This window comes from Oncorhynchus kisutch, linkage group LG11 (genome assembly GCF_002021735.2).
Source record: "Oncorhynchus kisutch isolate 150728-3 linkage group LG11, Okis_V2, whole genome shotgun sequence".
NCBI classification, from domain to species: Eukaryota; Metazoa; Chordata; class Actinopteri; order Salmoniformes; family Salmonidae; genus Oncorhynchus; species Oncorhynchus kisutch.
The window spans coordinates 3,508,794-3,522,727 of record NC_034184.2 but is presented as its reverse complement, the minus strand read 5'-3'; the positions used below and the strand labels follow the sequence as shown (position 1 = coordinate 3,522,727).

Here is a 13,934-nt window from a genome sequence, read left to right as displayed (position 1 = left end):
CGTGCCTGACCTAAACCCGCCTGCCCCAGGGCTATAATGGTGCGGACTGCGGGTTATGAGTCAATCTGCGCATCACTAACACACAAACGCACATCAAAGTGCCTTCACCACCGTTTTCCTCATAAAGCTTATGCTTATCACTACTATCAATGCATACAATGATATTTTATTTTACATATATTTACAGTACCAGTCAATAGTTTGAACACACCTACTCATTAAAGGGTTTTTCTTTATTTTAACTATTATCTACATTGTAGAATAATAGTGAAGACATCAAAACTATGAAATAACACATGGAATCATGTAGTAACCAACAAATGGTTAATTAAACAACTCAAAATATATTTTATATTTGAGATTGTTCAAAGTAGCCACCCTTTGCCTCGATGACAGCTTTTCAAACTCTCGGCATATTCTTAGCCAGCTTCATGAGGTAGTCACCTGGAATGCATTTCAATTAACAGGTGTGCTTTGTTAAAAGTATGTTTGCCATCTCTTCTGGTCAAACAGTGTAACTTCATAGCAAAAATTGAAATCTAAGCAAGCCTAAATATCTTATAAGATGATTAAGGTAAAACATTTCGAAATAAGATCAACTGCTTGTATTAAGCCTTAGGTTAATATAAGCTTGGTACAAAGAAACAAGAAAAAAAACATTTAAAGAGAATTATCACTCAATAAGATAATTAGGCCTGCTTAGATTGAACTGTTTTGCATTGTTCTACCTATAGGTGGTTTAGAGCCAGTTAGAAGGTGTTCTACTTATAGGTGTTTTAGGGCCAGTTAGGTGTTCTACCTATAGATGTTTTAGGGCCATTTGGAAGGTGTTCTACCTATAGGTGTTTCAGGGCCAGTTAGAAGGTGTTCTACCTGAATGTGTTTTAGGGCCAGTTAGAAGGTGTTCTACCTATAGGTGTTTCAGGGCCAGTTAGAAGGTGTTCTACTTATAGGTGTTTTAGGGCCAGTTAGGTGTTCTACCTATAGATGTTTTAGGGCCATTTGGAAGGTGTTCTACCTATAGGTGTTTCAGGGCCAGTTAGAAGGTGTTCTACCTATAGGTGTTTCAGGGCCAGTTAGAAGGTGTTCTACCTATAGGTGTTTCAGGGCCAGTTAGGTGTTCTACCTATATGTGTTTCAGGGCCAGTTAGGTGTTCTACCTATAGGTGTTTCAGGGCCAGTTAGGTGTTCTACCTATAGGTGTTTCAGGGCCAGTTAGAAGGTGTTCTACCTATAGGTGTTTCAGGGCCAGTTAGAAGGTGTTCTACCTATAGGTGTTTCAGGGCCAGTTAGGTGTTCTACCTATATGTGTTTCAGGGCCAGTTAGGTGTTCTACCTATAGGTGTTTCAGGGCCAGTTAGGTGTTCTACCTATAGGTGTTTCAGGGCCAGTTAGAAGGTGTTCTACCTATAGGTGTTTCAGTGCCAGTTAGGTGTTCTACCTATAGGTGTTTCAGGGCCAGTTAGAAGGTGGTCTTCCTATAGGTGTTTCTGGGCCAGTTAGGTGTTCTACCCATAGGTAGTTTAGGACTAGTTAGAAGGTGTTCTACCTATAGGTGTTTTAGGGCCAGTTAGAAGGTGTTCTACCTATAGGTGTTTTAGGGCCAGTTAGAAGGTGTTCTACCTATAGGTGTTTCAGGGCCAGTTAGAAGGTGTTCTTCCTATAGCTGTTTTAGGGCCAGTTAGGTGTTCTACCTATAGGTGTTTTAGGGCCAGTTAGAAGGTGTTCTTCCTATAGGTGTTTTAGGGCCAGTTAGAAGGTGTTCTTCCTATAGGTGTTTCATGGCCAGTTATAAGGTGTTCTACCCATAGGTAGTTTAGGGCTAGTTAGAAGGTGTTCTACCTATAGGTGTTTCAGGGCCAGTTAGAAGGTGTTCTACCTATAGGTAGTTTAGGGCCAGTTAGAAGGTGAGCGATATAGAAAATGAGATGCAATGTATGGGTTTAGAATATGCTGGAGTGGGGTTTGTGAGGAACAGTAGGGAAAGGAGATGGAATGTGTAGATTCAGAATAGGCTGGAGTGGGGCGGTGAGGGACAGTAGTGGAAGGGGAGTGAGAGAGGGATAGAATAGCTCTGTAGAGGGGAGATGTTACAGACGATTATCTTATCTGCATGGCTGTTGCTTCTGATTGGAGTTGGATGGAGAGCGAGATATTAAGGCGCTCAGTGGAAAGCCCGGTTGCTGCCACTGTAAGGCTGACGCTCCTTCTCTCAACTCAGCCATAACACAGACCTGCCCTGGCGCCATGCAACTCCCCCTCGCCTACACACACACACACACACACACACACACACACACACACACACACACACACACACACACACACACACACACACACACACACACACACACACTGCCGCGGCAGTAGGGAAGCACTTGTGTTATTTAAGAGCAGCCCATGTTAATCTGGGACACTGACACACTGGCCCCTCAGATAGCCACTATGACACTGATACACAGATATTCCCAGGGATAAAGATTAAATTACACTTGATTTAGCATTCTCGGTTTTAACGAAAACCACCAGCCTTATTTGACAACAGAAGCAGGCTGCCTGTTAAAGTATGTAGCTGCCATGACATTGTCTCACCAACACCCCTATAACGGTTCAATGTGTTGCATTTGCACTGAGCTGCAGTGATTCTGACATGGGGTGAAATGTAACATTCAAGAGGAAAGTCCTCCGAGCTCAGATCCGTAGGTGGATATAGTACACACTGCATTGAATGATGCAATTTATGGCATCATGTGACTTACAATCTGTGCTTTTTTTGAAACTATTAGTCCTGCATTGTGATGTTGATTATACTGTACCTATTAACGTACATTTAACCATGTTATGTCTCTGTACAGCTGAGAAAAAACCACACAGCTCTTGATAGTATTACTGCTCTTTATTAAGCTTTACTTATCAGCCTCAAGGCCTTCGTCTGAGCTTATTCTCTGTCTCTGTGCAGCTCAAATGGGGGTTATTAGAATCCCAAACGTTCTACTCAAGATCATAGAGAGAAAAACTACTGATGCAAAATCACTGGTAAGTGTTCAGGCCAAAGGTGGTCCTGTGGAGTTGAATCTCCCATCAGCCAAGGACCCATGAGAAAGTCGCTGCTCCCCTGGGGCCTCATTCTCATGCTGGGCCAAACTCCAAAATCCAGGCCCGGGCCTTGAGAACAGCTCTTATCTAAGGGAAGCACACTGTAGGAATCACAGGCTTCCGACCCCCCCCCCCCCAGCATGGAGTCACGTTTTGTTCATTGGGACTCTGTAGTCGTTCTGCTGCCTCCCTTTTCAGCCCATGCCAAATTAACATTATCTCTATTTTCTCACTTGGCTTCAAAAAACGTGGTGCTGACTGCAGAATATTGTTGGGGTTGTGTTGCTTCATTTGATTAAGCTACTGGCTAGTATATTATGTACTTTCAGTGTACTGGGAATGTTTGTCTCAAGGTTTAGGCTAACTCATTAGTGTATGCCTTAAGACAGACGCCGTTAAAGCAACAGCCTTTCTCAGGTTTGTTTGTGTGTGTGTTTGTGTGTGTGTGTGTGTGTGTGCGGGAAGCAACCAAGGGAAGGTCAGGGGATTTGGGAGTGTTTAGAGATGCAGTATGAAGTTTGTTTTGGACCTTGGCCAGGGCTTCAAGAAGGAAAACAAGCTCGACACACACACACGGTTATATAATGTTGCACATCTGACGTGTGTGTTTTCCACAGGCTGCCCCAACAGTGCAGAGGCAAAGGAGGACAGACAGATGGACTGTATGTATTTGAAGTCACTGGAGGGGTTCGTCACTGTGGTTACATCGGATGGCGACATGATCTTCCTCTCAGAAAACGTCAACAAGTTAATGGGCTTAACACAGGTGAGCAGAAACATTATGTAATCATACATAATGGGGTTGTTTCTTATGTACACTACATCCAGTACTCTTTCCCTGGAGACAGACGGACGGACGGACGGACGGACGGACGGACGGACGGACGGACGGACGGACGGACGGACGGACGGACGGACGGACGGACGGACGGACGGACGGACGGACGGACGGACGGACGGACGGACGGACGGACGGACGGACGGACGGACGGACGGACGGACGGACGGACGGACGGACGGACGGACGGACGGACGGACGGACGGACGGACGGACGGACGGACGGACGGACGGACGGACGGACGGACGGACGGACGGACGGACGGACGGACGGACGGACGGACGGACGGACGGACGGACGGACGGACGGACGGACGGACGGACGGACGGACGGACGGACGGACGGACGGACGGACGGACGGACGGACGGACGACGGACGGACGGACAGACGACGGACAGACAGACAGACAGGACGGACGACAGACAGACAGACAGACAGACAGACAGACAGACAGACAGACAGACAGACAGACAGACAGACAGACAGACAGACAGACAGACAGACAGACAGACAGACAGACAGACAGACAGACAGACAGACAGACAGACAGACAGACAGACAGACAGACAGACAGACAGACAGACAGACAGACAGACAGACAGACAGACAGACAGACAGACAGACAGACAGACAGACAGACAGACAGACAGACAGACAGACAGACAGACAGACAGACAGACAGACAGACAGACAGACAGACAGACAGACAGACAGACAGACAGACAGACAGACAGACAGACAGACAGACAGACAGACAGACAGACAGACAGACAGACAGACAGACAGACAGACAGACAGACAGACAGACAGACAGACAGACAGACAGACAGACAGACAGACAGACAGACAGACAGACAGACAGACAGACAGACAGACAGACAGACAGACAGACAGACAGACAGACAGACAGACAGACAGACAGACAGACAGACAGACAGACAGAGGCTGGGAATGTCTCTCATAGCCGTGAAATGTCAGCCCTGTCAGAGGCTTGTTTGGCTCAAACACACTATCTACTGTAGCTACATAGGGCAGAAGGCCTCCAGCCCTCCCTCACTTCTCACACCGTCAGCTTTGTCTACTATATTTCTCACTGCTGGTCTCTCTGATAACCAAGGCTCTCAGAGAACAACAGTCTTCCTAACCTCTTTACTGTGACTGAACGCAGGTGTTACTAGTCTCTTTGGTTTGGCTGAAGTGGTGTTACCACAATGTAACAAAGGTTTGGCCCTGTCTGTGTTCTTGCTGGCATAACTACTATCTGCCACCATTGTCGCAACCCCTATTACCAGCCTGTTCAACCTCTCTTTCATCTCGTCTGAGATCCCCAAGGATTGGAAAGCTGCCGCAGTCATCCCCCTCTTCAAAGGGGGAGACACCCTGGACCCAAACTGTTACAGACCTATATCCATCCTGCCCTGCCTATCTAAGGTCTTCGAAAGCCAAGTCAACAAACAGGTCACTGACCATCTCGAATCCCACCGTACCTTCTCCGCTGTGCAATCTGGTTTCCGAGCCGGTCATGGGTGCACCTCAGCCACACTCAAGGTACTAAACGACATCATAACCGCCATCGATAAAAGACAGTACTGTGCAGCCGTCTTCATCGACCTCGCCAAGGCTTTCGACTCTGTCAATCACCATATTCTTATCGGCAGACTCAGTAGCCTCGGTTTTTCGGATGACTGCCTTGCCTGGTTCACCAATTACTTTGCAGACAGAGTTCAGTGTGTCAAATCGGAGGGCATGCTGTCCGGTCCTCTGGCAGTCTCTATGGGGGTGCCACAGGGTTCAATTCTCGGGCCGACTCTTTTCTCTGTGTATATCAATGATGTTGCTCTTGCTGCGGGCGATTCCCTGATCCACCTCTACGCAGACGACACCATTCTATATACTTTCGGCCGGTCTTTGGACACTGTGCTATCTAACCTCCAAACAAGCTTCAATGCCATACAACACTCCTTCCGTGGCCTCCAACTGCTCTTAAACGCTAGTAAAACCAAATGCATGCTTTTCAACCGGTCGCTGCCTGCACCTGCATGCCCGACTAGCATCACCACCCTGGATGGTTCCGACCTAGAATATGTGGACGTCTATAAGTACCTAGGTGTCTGGCTAGACTGCAAACTCTCCTTCCAGACTCATATCAAACATCTCCAATCGAAAATCAAATCAAGAGTCGGCTTTCTATTCCGCAACAAAGCCTCCTTCACTCAAGCCGCCAAGCTTACCCTAGTAAAACTGACTATCCTACCGATCCTCGACTTCGGCGATGTCATCTACAAAATGGCTTCCAACACTCTACTCAGCAAACTGGATGCAGTCTATCACAGTGCCATCCGTTTTGTCACTAAAGCACCTTATACTACCCACCACTGCGACTTGTATGCTCTAGTCGGCTGGCCCTCGCTACATATTCGTCGCCAGACCCACTGGCTCCAGGTCATCTACAAGTCTATGCTAGGTAAAGCTCCGCCTTATCTCAGCTCACTGGTCACGATGGCAACACCCATCCGTAGCACGCGCTCCAGCAGGTGTATCTCACTGATCATCCCTAAAGCCAACACCTCATTTGGCCGCCTTTCGTTCCAGTACTCTGCTGCCTGTGACTGGAACGAATTGCAAAAATCGCTGAAGTTGGAGACTTTTATCTCCCTCACCAACTTCAAACATCAGCTATCTGAGCAGCTAACCGATCGCTGCAGCTGTACATAGTCTATTGGTAAATAGCCCACCCTTTTCACCTACCTCATCCCCGTACTGTTTCTATTTATTTACTTTTCTGCTCTTCTGCACACCAATATCTCTACCTGTACATGACCATCTGATCTTTTATCACTCCAGTGTTAATCTGCAAAATTGTAATTATTTGCCTACCTCCTCATGCCTTTTGCACACATTGTATATAGACCCCCCCTTCGTTTTCTACTGTGTTATTGACTTGTTAATTGTTTACTCCATGTGTAACTCTTTGTTGTATGCTCACACTGCTATGCTTTATCTTGGCCAGGTCGCAGTTGCAAATGAGAACTTGTTCTCAACTAGCCTACCTGGTTAAATAAAGGTGAAATAAAATAAAATAAAAATATGTGTGTCTCTACAGGTGGAGTTGACCGGACAAAGCATCTTTGACTTCACCCACCCCTGCGACCACGACGAGATTCGCGAGAACCTCAATCTGAAAACCGGTAATTATTCTCTCTGTCCACGTGAAAGAGTTAGGGTTAAGGTTAGGGTTAGTGTTAGTGTTAGGGTTAGATAATAATACGAGATAGAAGCACAGCACAGTGTCTCTCTGAGTTAGGGTTAGGGTCAGGGTTAGATGACGAGAGAATACGAGAGAATAGAGGAGCACAGCAGTGTGTGTCTCTGAGACACTGAATTAGATACACACATGCTCTGCACATGGAATGTTCTATAGTATAATATATACAGTGCCTTTGGAAAGTGTTCAGACATTCTTATTCTAAAATGTATCAAATATGTTTTTTTACTCATGAATATACACACAATCCCCCATGACAAAGCAAAAACTGTTTTTTTTTTTATTTTCTTCAAATTTTTAAAACCTAAAAAACTGTATTATCACATTTACATAGTAAGTATTCAGACCCTTTACTCAGTACTTTGTTGAAGCACCTTTGGCAGTGATTACAGCCTCAAGTTTTCCTGGGTATGACACTACAAGCTTGACACTCCTGTATTTGGGGAGTTTCTCCCATTCTTCTCTGCAGATCCTCTCAATCTCTGTCAGGTTGGATGCCGAGAATTGCTGCACAGTTACTTTCAGGTCTCTCTAGAGATGTTAGATTGGGTTCAAGTCCGGGCTCAAGGACGTTCAGAGACTTGTCCTGAAGCCACTTCTGCGTTGTCATGGCTGTGTATTTTGGGTCATTGTCCTTTTGGAAGAGGAACCATCGCCCCAATCTGAGGATCTGAGCGCTCTGGAGCAAGTTTCAATCAAGGATCTCGCTGTACTTTGCTGCGTTCATCTTTGCCCCGATCCTGACTAGTCTCCCAGTCCCTGCCGCTGAAAAACACCCCCACAGCATGATGCTGCCACGTGACGCTTGGCATTCAGGCTAACGAGTTCAATCTTGGTTTCGTCAGATCAGAGAATCTTGTTTCTCATGGTCTGAGAGTGTTTAATTGCCTTTTGGCAAACTCCAAGCAGGTTGTCATGTCCCTTTTACTGAGGAGTCGCTTCCGTCTGGCCACTCTAACATAAATGCCTGATTGGTGGAGTGCTACAGAGACTTTCTGGAAGGTTCTGGAAGGTTCTCCCATCTCCACAGAGGAAGTCTAGAGTTCTGTCAGATTGACCTTTGGGTTCTTCGTCACCTCCCTGACTAAGGCCTTCTCCTCCGATTGCTCAGTTTGGCTGGGCGGCCAGCTCTAGGAAGAGTCTTGGTGGTTCCAAACTTCTTACATTGAAGAATGATGGGAGGCCACTGTGTTCTTAGGGACCTTCAACACTGCATAATATGTTGGGTACCCTTCCCCAGATCTGTACCTCGACACAATCCTGTCTCCAAGCTCTACGGACAATTCCTTCGACCTCATGGCTTGGTTTTTACTCTGACATGCACTGTCATCTGTGGGACCTTATATAGACAGGTGTGTGGCTTTCCAAATCAAATCAAATCAAATTTATTTATATAGCCCTTCGTACATCAGCTGATATCTCAAAGTGCTGTACAGAAACCCAGCCTAAAACCCCAAACAGCAAGCAATGCAGGTGTAGAAGCACGGTGGCTAGGAAAAACTCCCTAGAAAGGCCAATACCTAGGAAGAAACCTAGAGAGGAACCAGGCTATGTGGGGTGGCCAGTCCTCTTCTGGCTGTGCCGGGTGGAGATTATAACAGAACATGGCCAAGATGTTCAAATGTTCATAAATGACCAGCATGGTCGAATAATAATAAGGCAGAACAGTTGAAACTAGAGCAGCAGCACAGTCAGGTGGAAGTTGAAACTGGAGCAGCAGCATGGCCAGGTGGACTGGGGACAGCAAGGAGTCATCATGTCAGGTAGTCCTGGGGCATGGTCCTAGGGCTCAGGTCCTCCGAGAGAGAGAAAGAAAGAGAGAAGGAGAGAATTAGAGAACGCACACTTAGATTCACACAGGACACCGAATAGGACAGGAGAAGTACTCCAGATATAACAAACTGACCCCAGCCCCCCGACACATAAACTACTGCAGCATAAATACTGGAGGCTGAGACAGGAGAAATCATGTTCAATCAATTTAATTTAAATTTAAATTAATCAATTTAATTTACCACAGGTGGACTCTAATCAAGTTGTAGAAACATCTCAAGGATGATCAATGGAAACAGGATGCACCTGAGCTCAATATCAAGTCTCATAGCAAAGGGTCTGACTACTTATGTAAATAAGGTTAGGGCTGTCTTCAAGGCAAAGGGTGGCTACTTTGAAGAATCTCAAATCTAAAATATATATATATATATATATTTGTTTAACACTTTTTTGGTTGCTACATGATCCCATGTGTTATTTCATAGTTTTGATGTCTTCACTATTATTCTACAATGTAGAAAATAGAGAAATAATGAAAATCATTGAGTAGGTGTGTCCAAAGTTTTGACTGGTACTTTATATATATATAGTGTATAATGATGTATATTGATGTATAGTAATGCGTATAGTGTATATTGATATATATATATATATTGATGTGTATATTGTTGTATATTGATGTGTTGATGTGTATATTGATGTATATTATTGTGTATATCGATGTGTGTAGTGTATATTGTTGTATATTGATGTGAATTGATGTGTATGTTGATGCACATGAATGTGTATATTGATGTGTGTAGTGTTTAATTTGGTATTGATGTGTATAGATGTGTATATTGATGTGCATATTATTTATGCTTGTATATTGATGCGTATAGTGTATGTTGATGTACTGTATATTAATGTGTATATTGATGTCTATAGTGTTTATTGATGTCTATTAATGTGTATATGTATGTATATTGATGTGTATACTGATGTGTATTGTACATATTGACATATATATTGATGTGTATAGTGTATATTGATATGTATGTATGTGTATATTGATGTGTATATTGTGAATTGATATGTATACAGGGCTAATCTGTAAAAGAGACCTTATTCTCAGCATGTGTCCCTGTCGAAAAAGCTGAAATAAATAAGTATCTGGAGGTCCTAATGCGTTAAGAAGAAGTTGTAAAATTGCACACACAACGAATAATTAACATAACTTCTAGTTCTAGGCTATAAACACTACTCCACTACCCTCTGAACACTTGTCATTGGACAATAAACAGCTATATAATGACGCAATAACACTAAATTAACAGCTATATAATGACGCAATAACACTAAATTAACAGCTATATAATGACGTAATAACACTAAATTAACAGCTATATAATGATGTAATAACACTAAATTAACAGCTATATAATGACGTAAAAACACTAAATTAACAGCTATATAATGATGTAATAACACTAAATTAACAGCTATATAATGATGTAATAACACTAAATTAACAGCTATATAATGACGTAATAACACTAAATTAACAGCTATATAATGATGTAATAACACTAAATTAACAGCTATATAATGATGTAATAACACTAAATTAACAGCTATATAATGATGTAATAACACTAAATTAACAGCTATATAATGATGTAATAACACTAAATTAACAGCTATATAATGATGTAATAACACTAAATTAACAGCTATATAATGATGTAATAACACTAAATTAACAGCTATATAATGATGTAATAACACTAAATTAACAGCTATATAATGATGTAATAACACTAAATTAACAGCTATATAATGATGTAATAACACTAAATTAACAGCTATATAATGATGTAATAACACTAAATTAACAGCTATATAATGATGTAATAACACTAAATTAACAGCTATATAATGATGTAATAACACTAAATTAACAGCTATATAATGACGTAATAACACTAAATGAACAGCTATATGATGTAATAACACTAAATTAACAGCTATATAATGATGTAATAACACTAAATTAACAGCTATATAATGACGTAATAACACTAAATTAACAGCTATATGATGTAATAACACTAAATTAACAGCTATATAATGACGTAATAACACTAAATTAACAGCTATATAATGATGTAATAACACTTAATTAACAGCTATATAATGATGTAATAACACTAAATTAACAGCTATATAATGACGTAATAACACTAAATTAACAGCTATATAATGATGTAATAATACTAAATTAACAGCTATATAATGACGCAATAACACTAAATTAACAGCTATATAATGACGCAATAACACTAAATTAAAAGCTATATCATGAGATAATAACACTACATTAAAAGCTATAACATGAGATAATAACACTACATGAACAGCTACCTCGGCCATGGCTTGTGTACTATGCTAAGAGTAAATAATGATGGTAGAAATAACATTCTGGACACACTGACTCTTTCCATGCTTCCCTCTGCCCAGTTGTCCTCTGATCTCCCCAGTTGTCCTCTGATCTCCCCAGTTGTCCTCTAATCTCCCCAGTTGTCCTCTAATCTCCCCAGTTGTCCTCTAATCTCCCCAGTTGTCCTCTGATCTCCCCAGTTGTCCTCTGATCCCCCCAGTTGTCCTCTGATCTCCCCAGTTGTCCTCTGATCTCCCCAGTTGTCCTCTGATCTCCCCAGTTGTCCTCTGATCTCCCCAGTTGTCCTCTAATCTCCCCAGTTGTCCTCTAATCTCCCCAGTTGTCCTCTAATCTCCCCAGTTGTCCTCTAATCTCCCCAGTTGTCCTCTAATCTCCCCAGTGTTCTGCTGTTCTGTTTTTGTTGCTATTTGAATCAATTTCTCTTGTTCCAGGGCGGGCCACACCAAAGTGGTCAGACAAGGAGCCTAGTAGGCCGACTCCTCAGGCCCCTTCCTGGGACTGTTGATAGAGGGGTGGGCGGCATGGGGGACCAAAGGAGGATGGTAAGGTTGGTGGAAGTGCGGGCGCTGCTGTTGTGTCCACACGTACTGCCAGCCATGCCAGACCTTTCCCTGGCGCCACCCCCGTCATGGGGCCCCCCTTTAACACTCCTTATTAGCTGGACCCATAAGGCTCTGTCTTGCTCCACGGCTAGCGGCCAGTGTCTGAGGGCTGAACTCTCACTTTGTGATGTAATGGCTTGGCTGCAGACTGTGACGAATTTAGTATTTACACGTTTATTAGGATCCCCATTAGTTAGTGCTGAAGCAGCAGCTGCTCTTCCTGGGGTCCACACAAAACCTAAAACATGACATAATACAGAACATTAACAGACAAGAACATCAGGACAGAACTATATACATTTGAAATAATTATACAAACTTTCATACATGTATGCCTTCATAATCATGTTATTCAGACGCTACTGAATGCAAGTGCAACACACAAAATAAGAAATGGAAATGCAATAACAAGGAGTGTTAAAAAATAGTCTGAATGTGTAAAGATAATGTCACCACTGACAGCTTTACGATTAGCCCTTTTGGACTGAGTTGCTGCTCCAGATATGTCAGAAACATGGGGCAGAGTCCTTTGTGTGTGCTTGCATGCACGTTCGTGGGACAGAGAGGAGTGGAAGAAACCGAAACCTTGACCTCACACAAAAACTGTGATATCGCAAACATGTGATTGGAAAATGAAGGTGAAGAATATCTGTGTATGTTTGTTCACAGGTACTGGGACAAAGGGGAAAGCCTTCAGCACTGAGAGAGACTTCTTCATGAGGATGAAGTGCACAGTGACAAACCGTGGACGCACTGTCAACCTGAAATCAGCCAGCTGGAAGGTGAGTCCATGGAACTAACAGAAGATGCCAAGATCACTGCCATCACTACTCATGAACAACCCTCTACTTGGCTTGTTTCCTATTGATTGTAAATTATGTTTTGCATTGTTTATTCAGAATAGGACCGTACTGCATCATTGAGATGATATCAGATGTTACAGATAATAGTTCTTATATAAAATAATGTTGATATAAGTGTTTCTCCTCTGCTTTCTTAGGTTCTGCACTGCACGGGCCACCTCAAGGTGTACAACAGCTGTGCCCCTCATGGGCTGTGTGGGTTCAAGGAGCCTCCTCTCACCTGCCTGCTGATGATGTGTGAGCCCATCCCCCACCCCTCCAACATCGACACACCCCTGGACAGCAAGACCTTCCTGAGCCGTCACAGCATGGACATGAAGTTCACCTACTGTGACGACAGGTAACGCACACTGTCAGATAAATACACACACACTAACACATGCTCCCAACAGGGACACACAGCTCACCTACAGGACTATAATGACACGTAACACACACAAACAGTCTCACATACTCACACACACACACACACACACACTGTAACGGTTCTCTTGTGGTGAAGGAGAGTCGGACCAAAATGCGGCGTGTAGATTGCGATCCATGTTTAATAAACAAACGTAAAAAACACGAATCAATACAAACACTACAAAACAAAGAACGTAAATGAACGTAACGAAAACCGAAACAGTCCTATCTGGTGCAAACACAGAGACAGGAACAATCACCCACAATCACACAGTGAAACCCAGGCTACCTAAATATGGTTCCCAATCAGAGACAATGACTAACACCTGCCTCTGATTGAGAACCATATCAGGCCAGACATAGAAATAGACAAACTAGACATGAAACATAGAATGCCCACTCAGCTCACACCCTGACCAACCAAAACATAGAAATATACAAAGTAAACTATGGTCAGGGTGTGAGAGTACCCCCCAAGGTGCGGACTCCGGCCGCAAAACCTGAACCTATAGTGGAGGGTCTGGGTGGGCATCTGTCCGCGGTGGCGGCTCTGGTGCTGGACGTGGCCCCCACTTCAACGTAGTCTTAGTCCCCCACGTTGTCCGCTTCCGTGACCTCCTAGCCACGGCAACCCTACTTAATAACACGGG

The 13,934-nt window shown here is 43.6% G+C and overlaps 1 protein-coding gene across 3 annotated transcripts in view; it reads left to right on the top strand.

Annotated features, from left to right (window-relative positions):
• Window positions 1-13,934, top strand: part of LOC109900095 (endothelial PAS domain-containing protein 1) — an 87,087-nt gene that overhangs the window by 42,636 nt on the left and 30,517 nt on the right. For all 3 annotated transcript variants that reach the window (XM_020495820.2, XM_031835196.1, XM_031835197.1), the window contains exons 3-6: window positions 3,714-3,862; window positions 7,040-7,124; window positions 12,686-12,798; window positions 13,017-13,219. In XM_020495820.2, coding sequence (XP_020351409.2) covers window positions 3,714-3,862; window positions 7,040-7,124; window positions 12,686-12,798; window positions 13,017-13,219 — 550 coding nt within the window. The remainder of the gene's footprint in view (window positions 1-3,713; window positions 3,863-7,039; window positions 7,125-12,685; window positions 12,799-13,016; window positions 13,220-13,934) is intronic.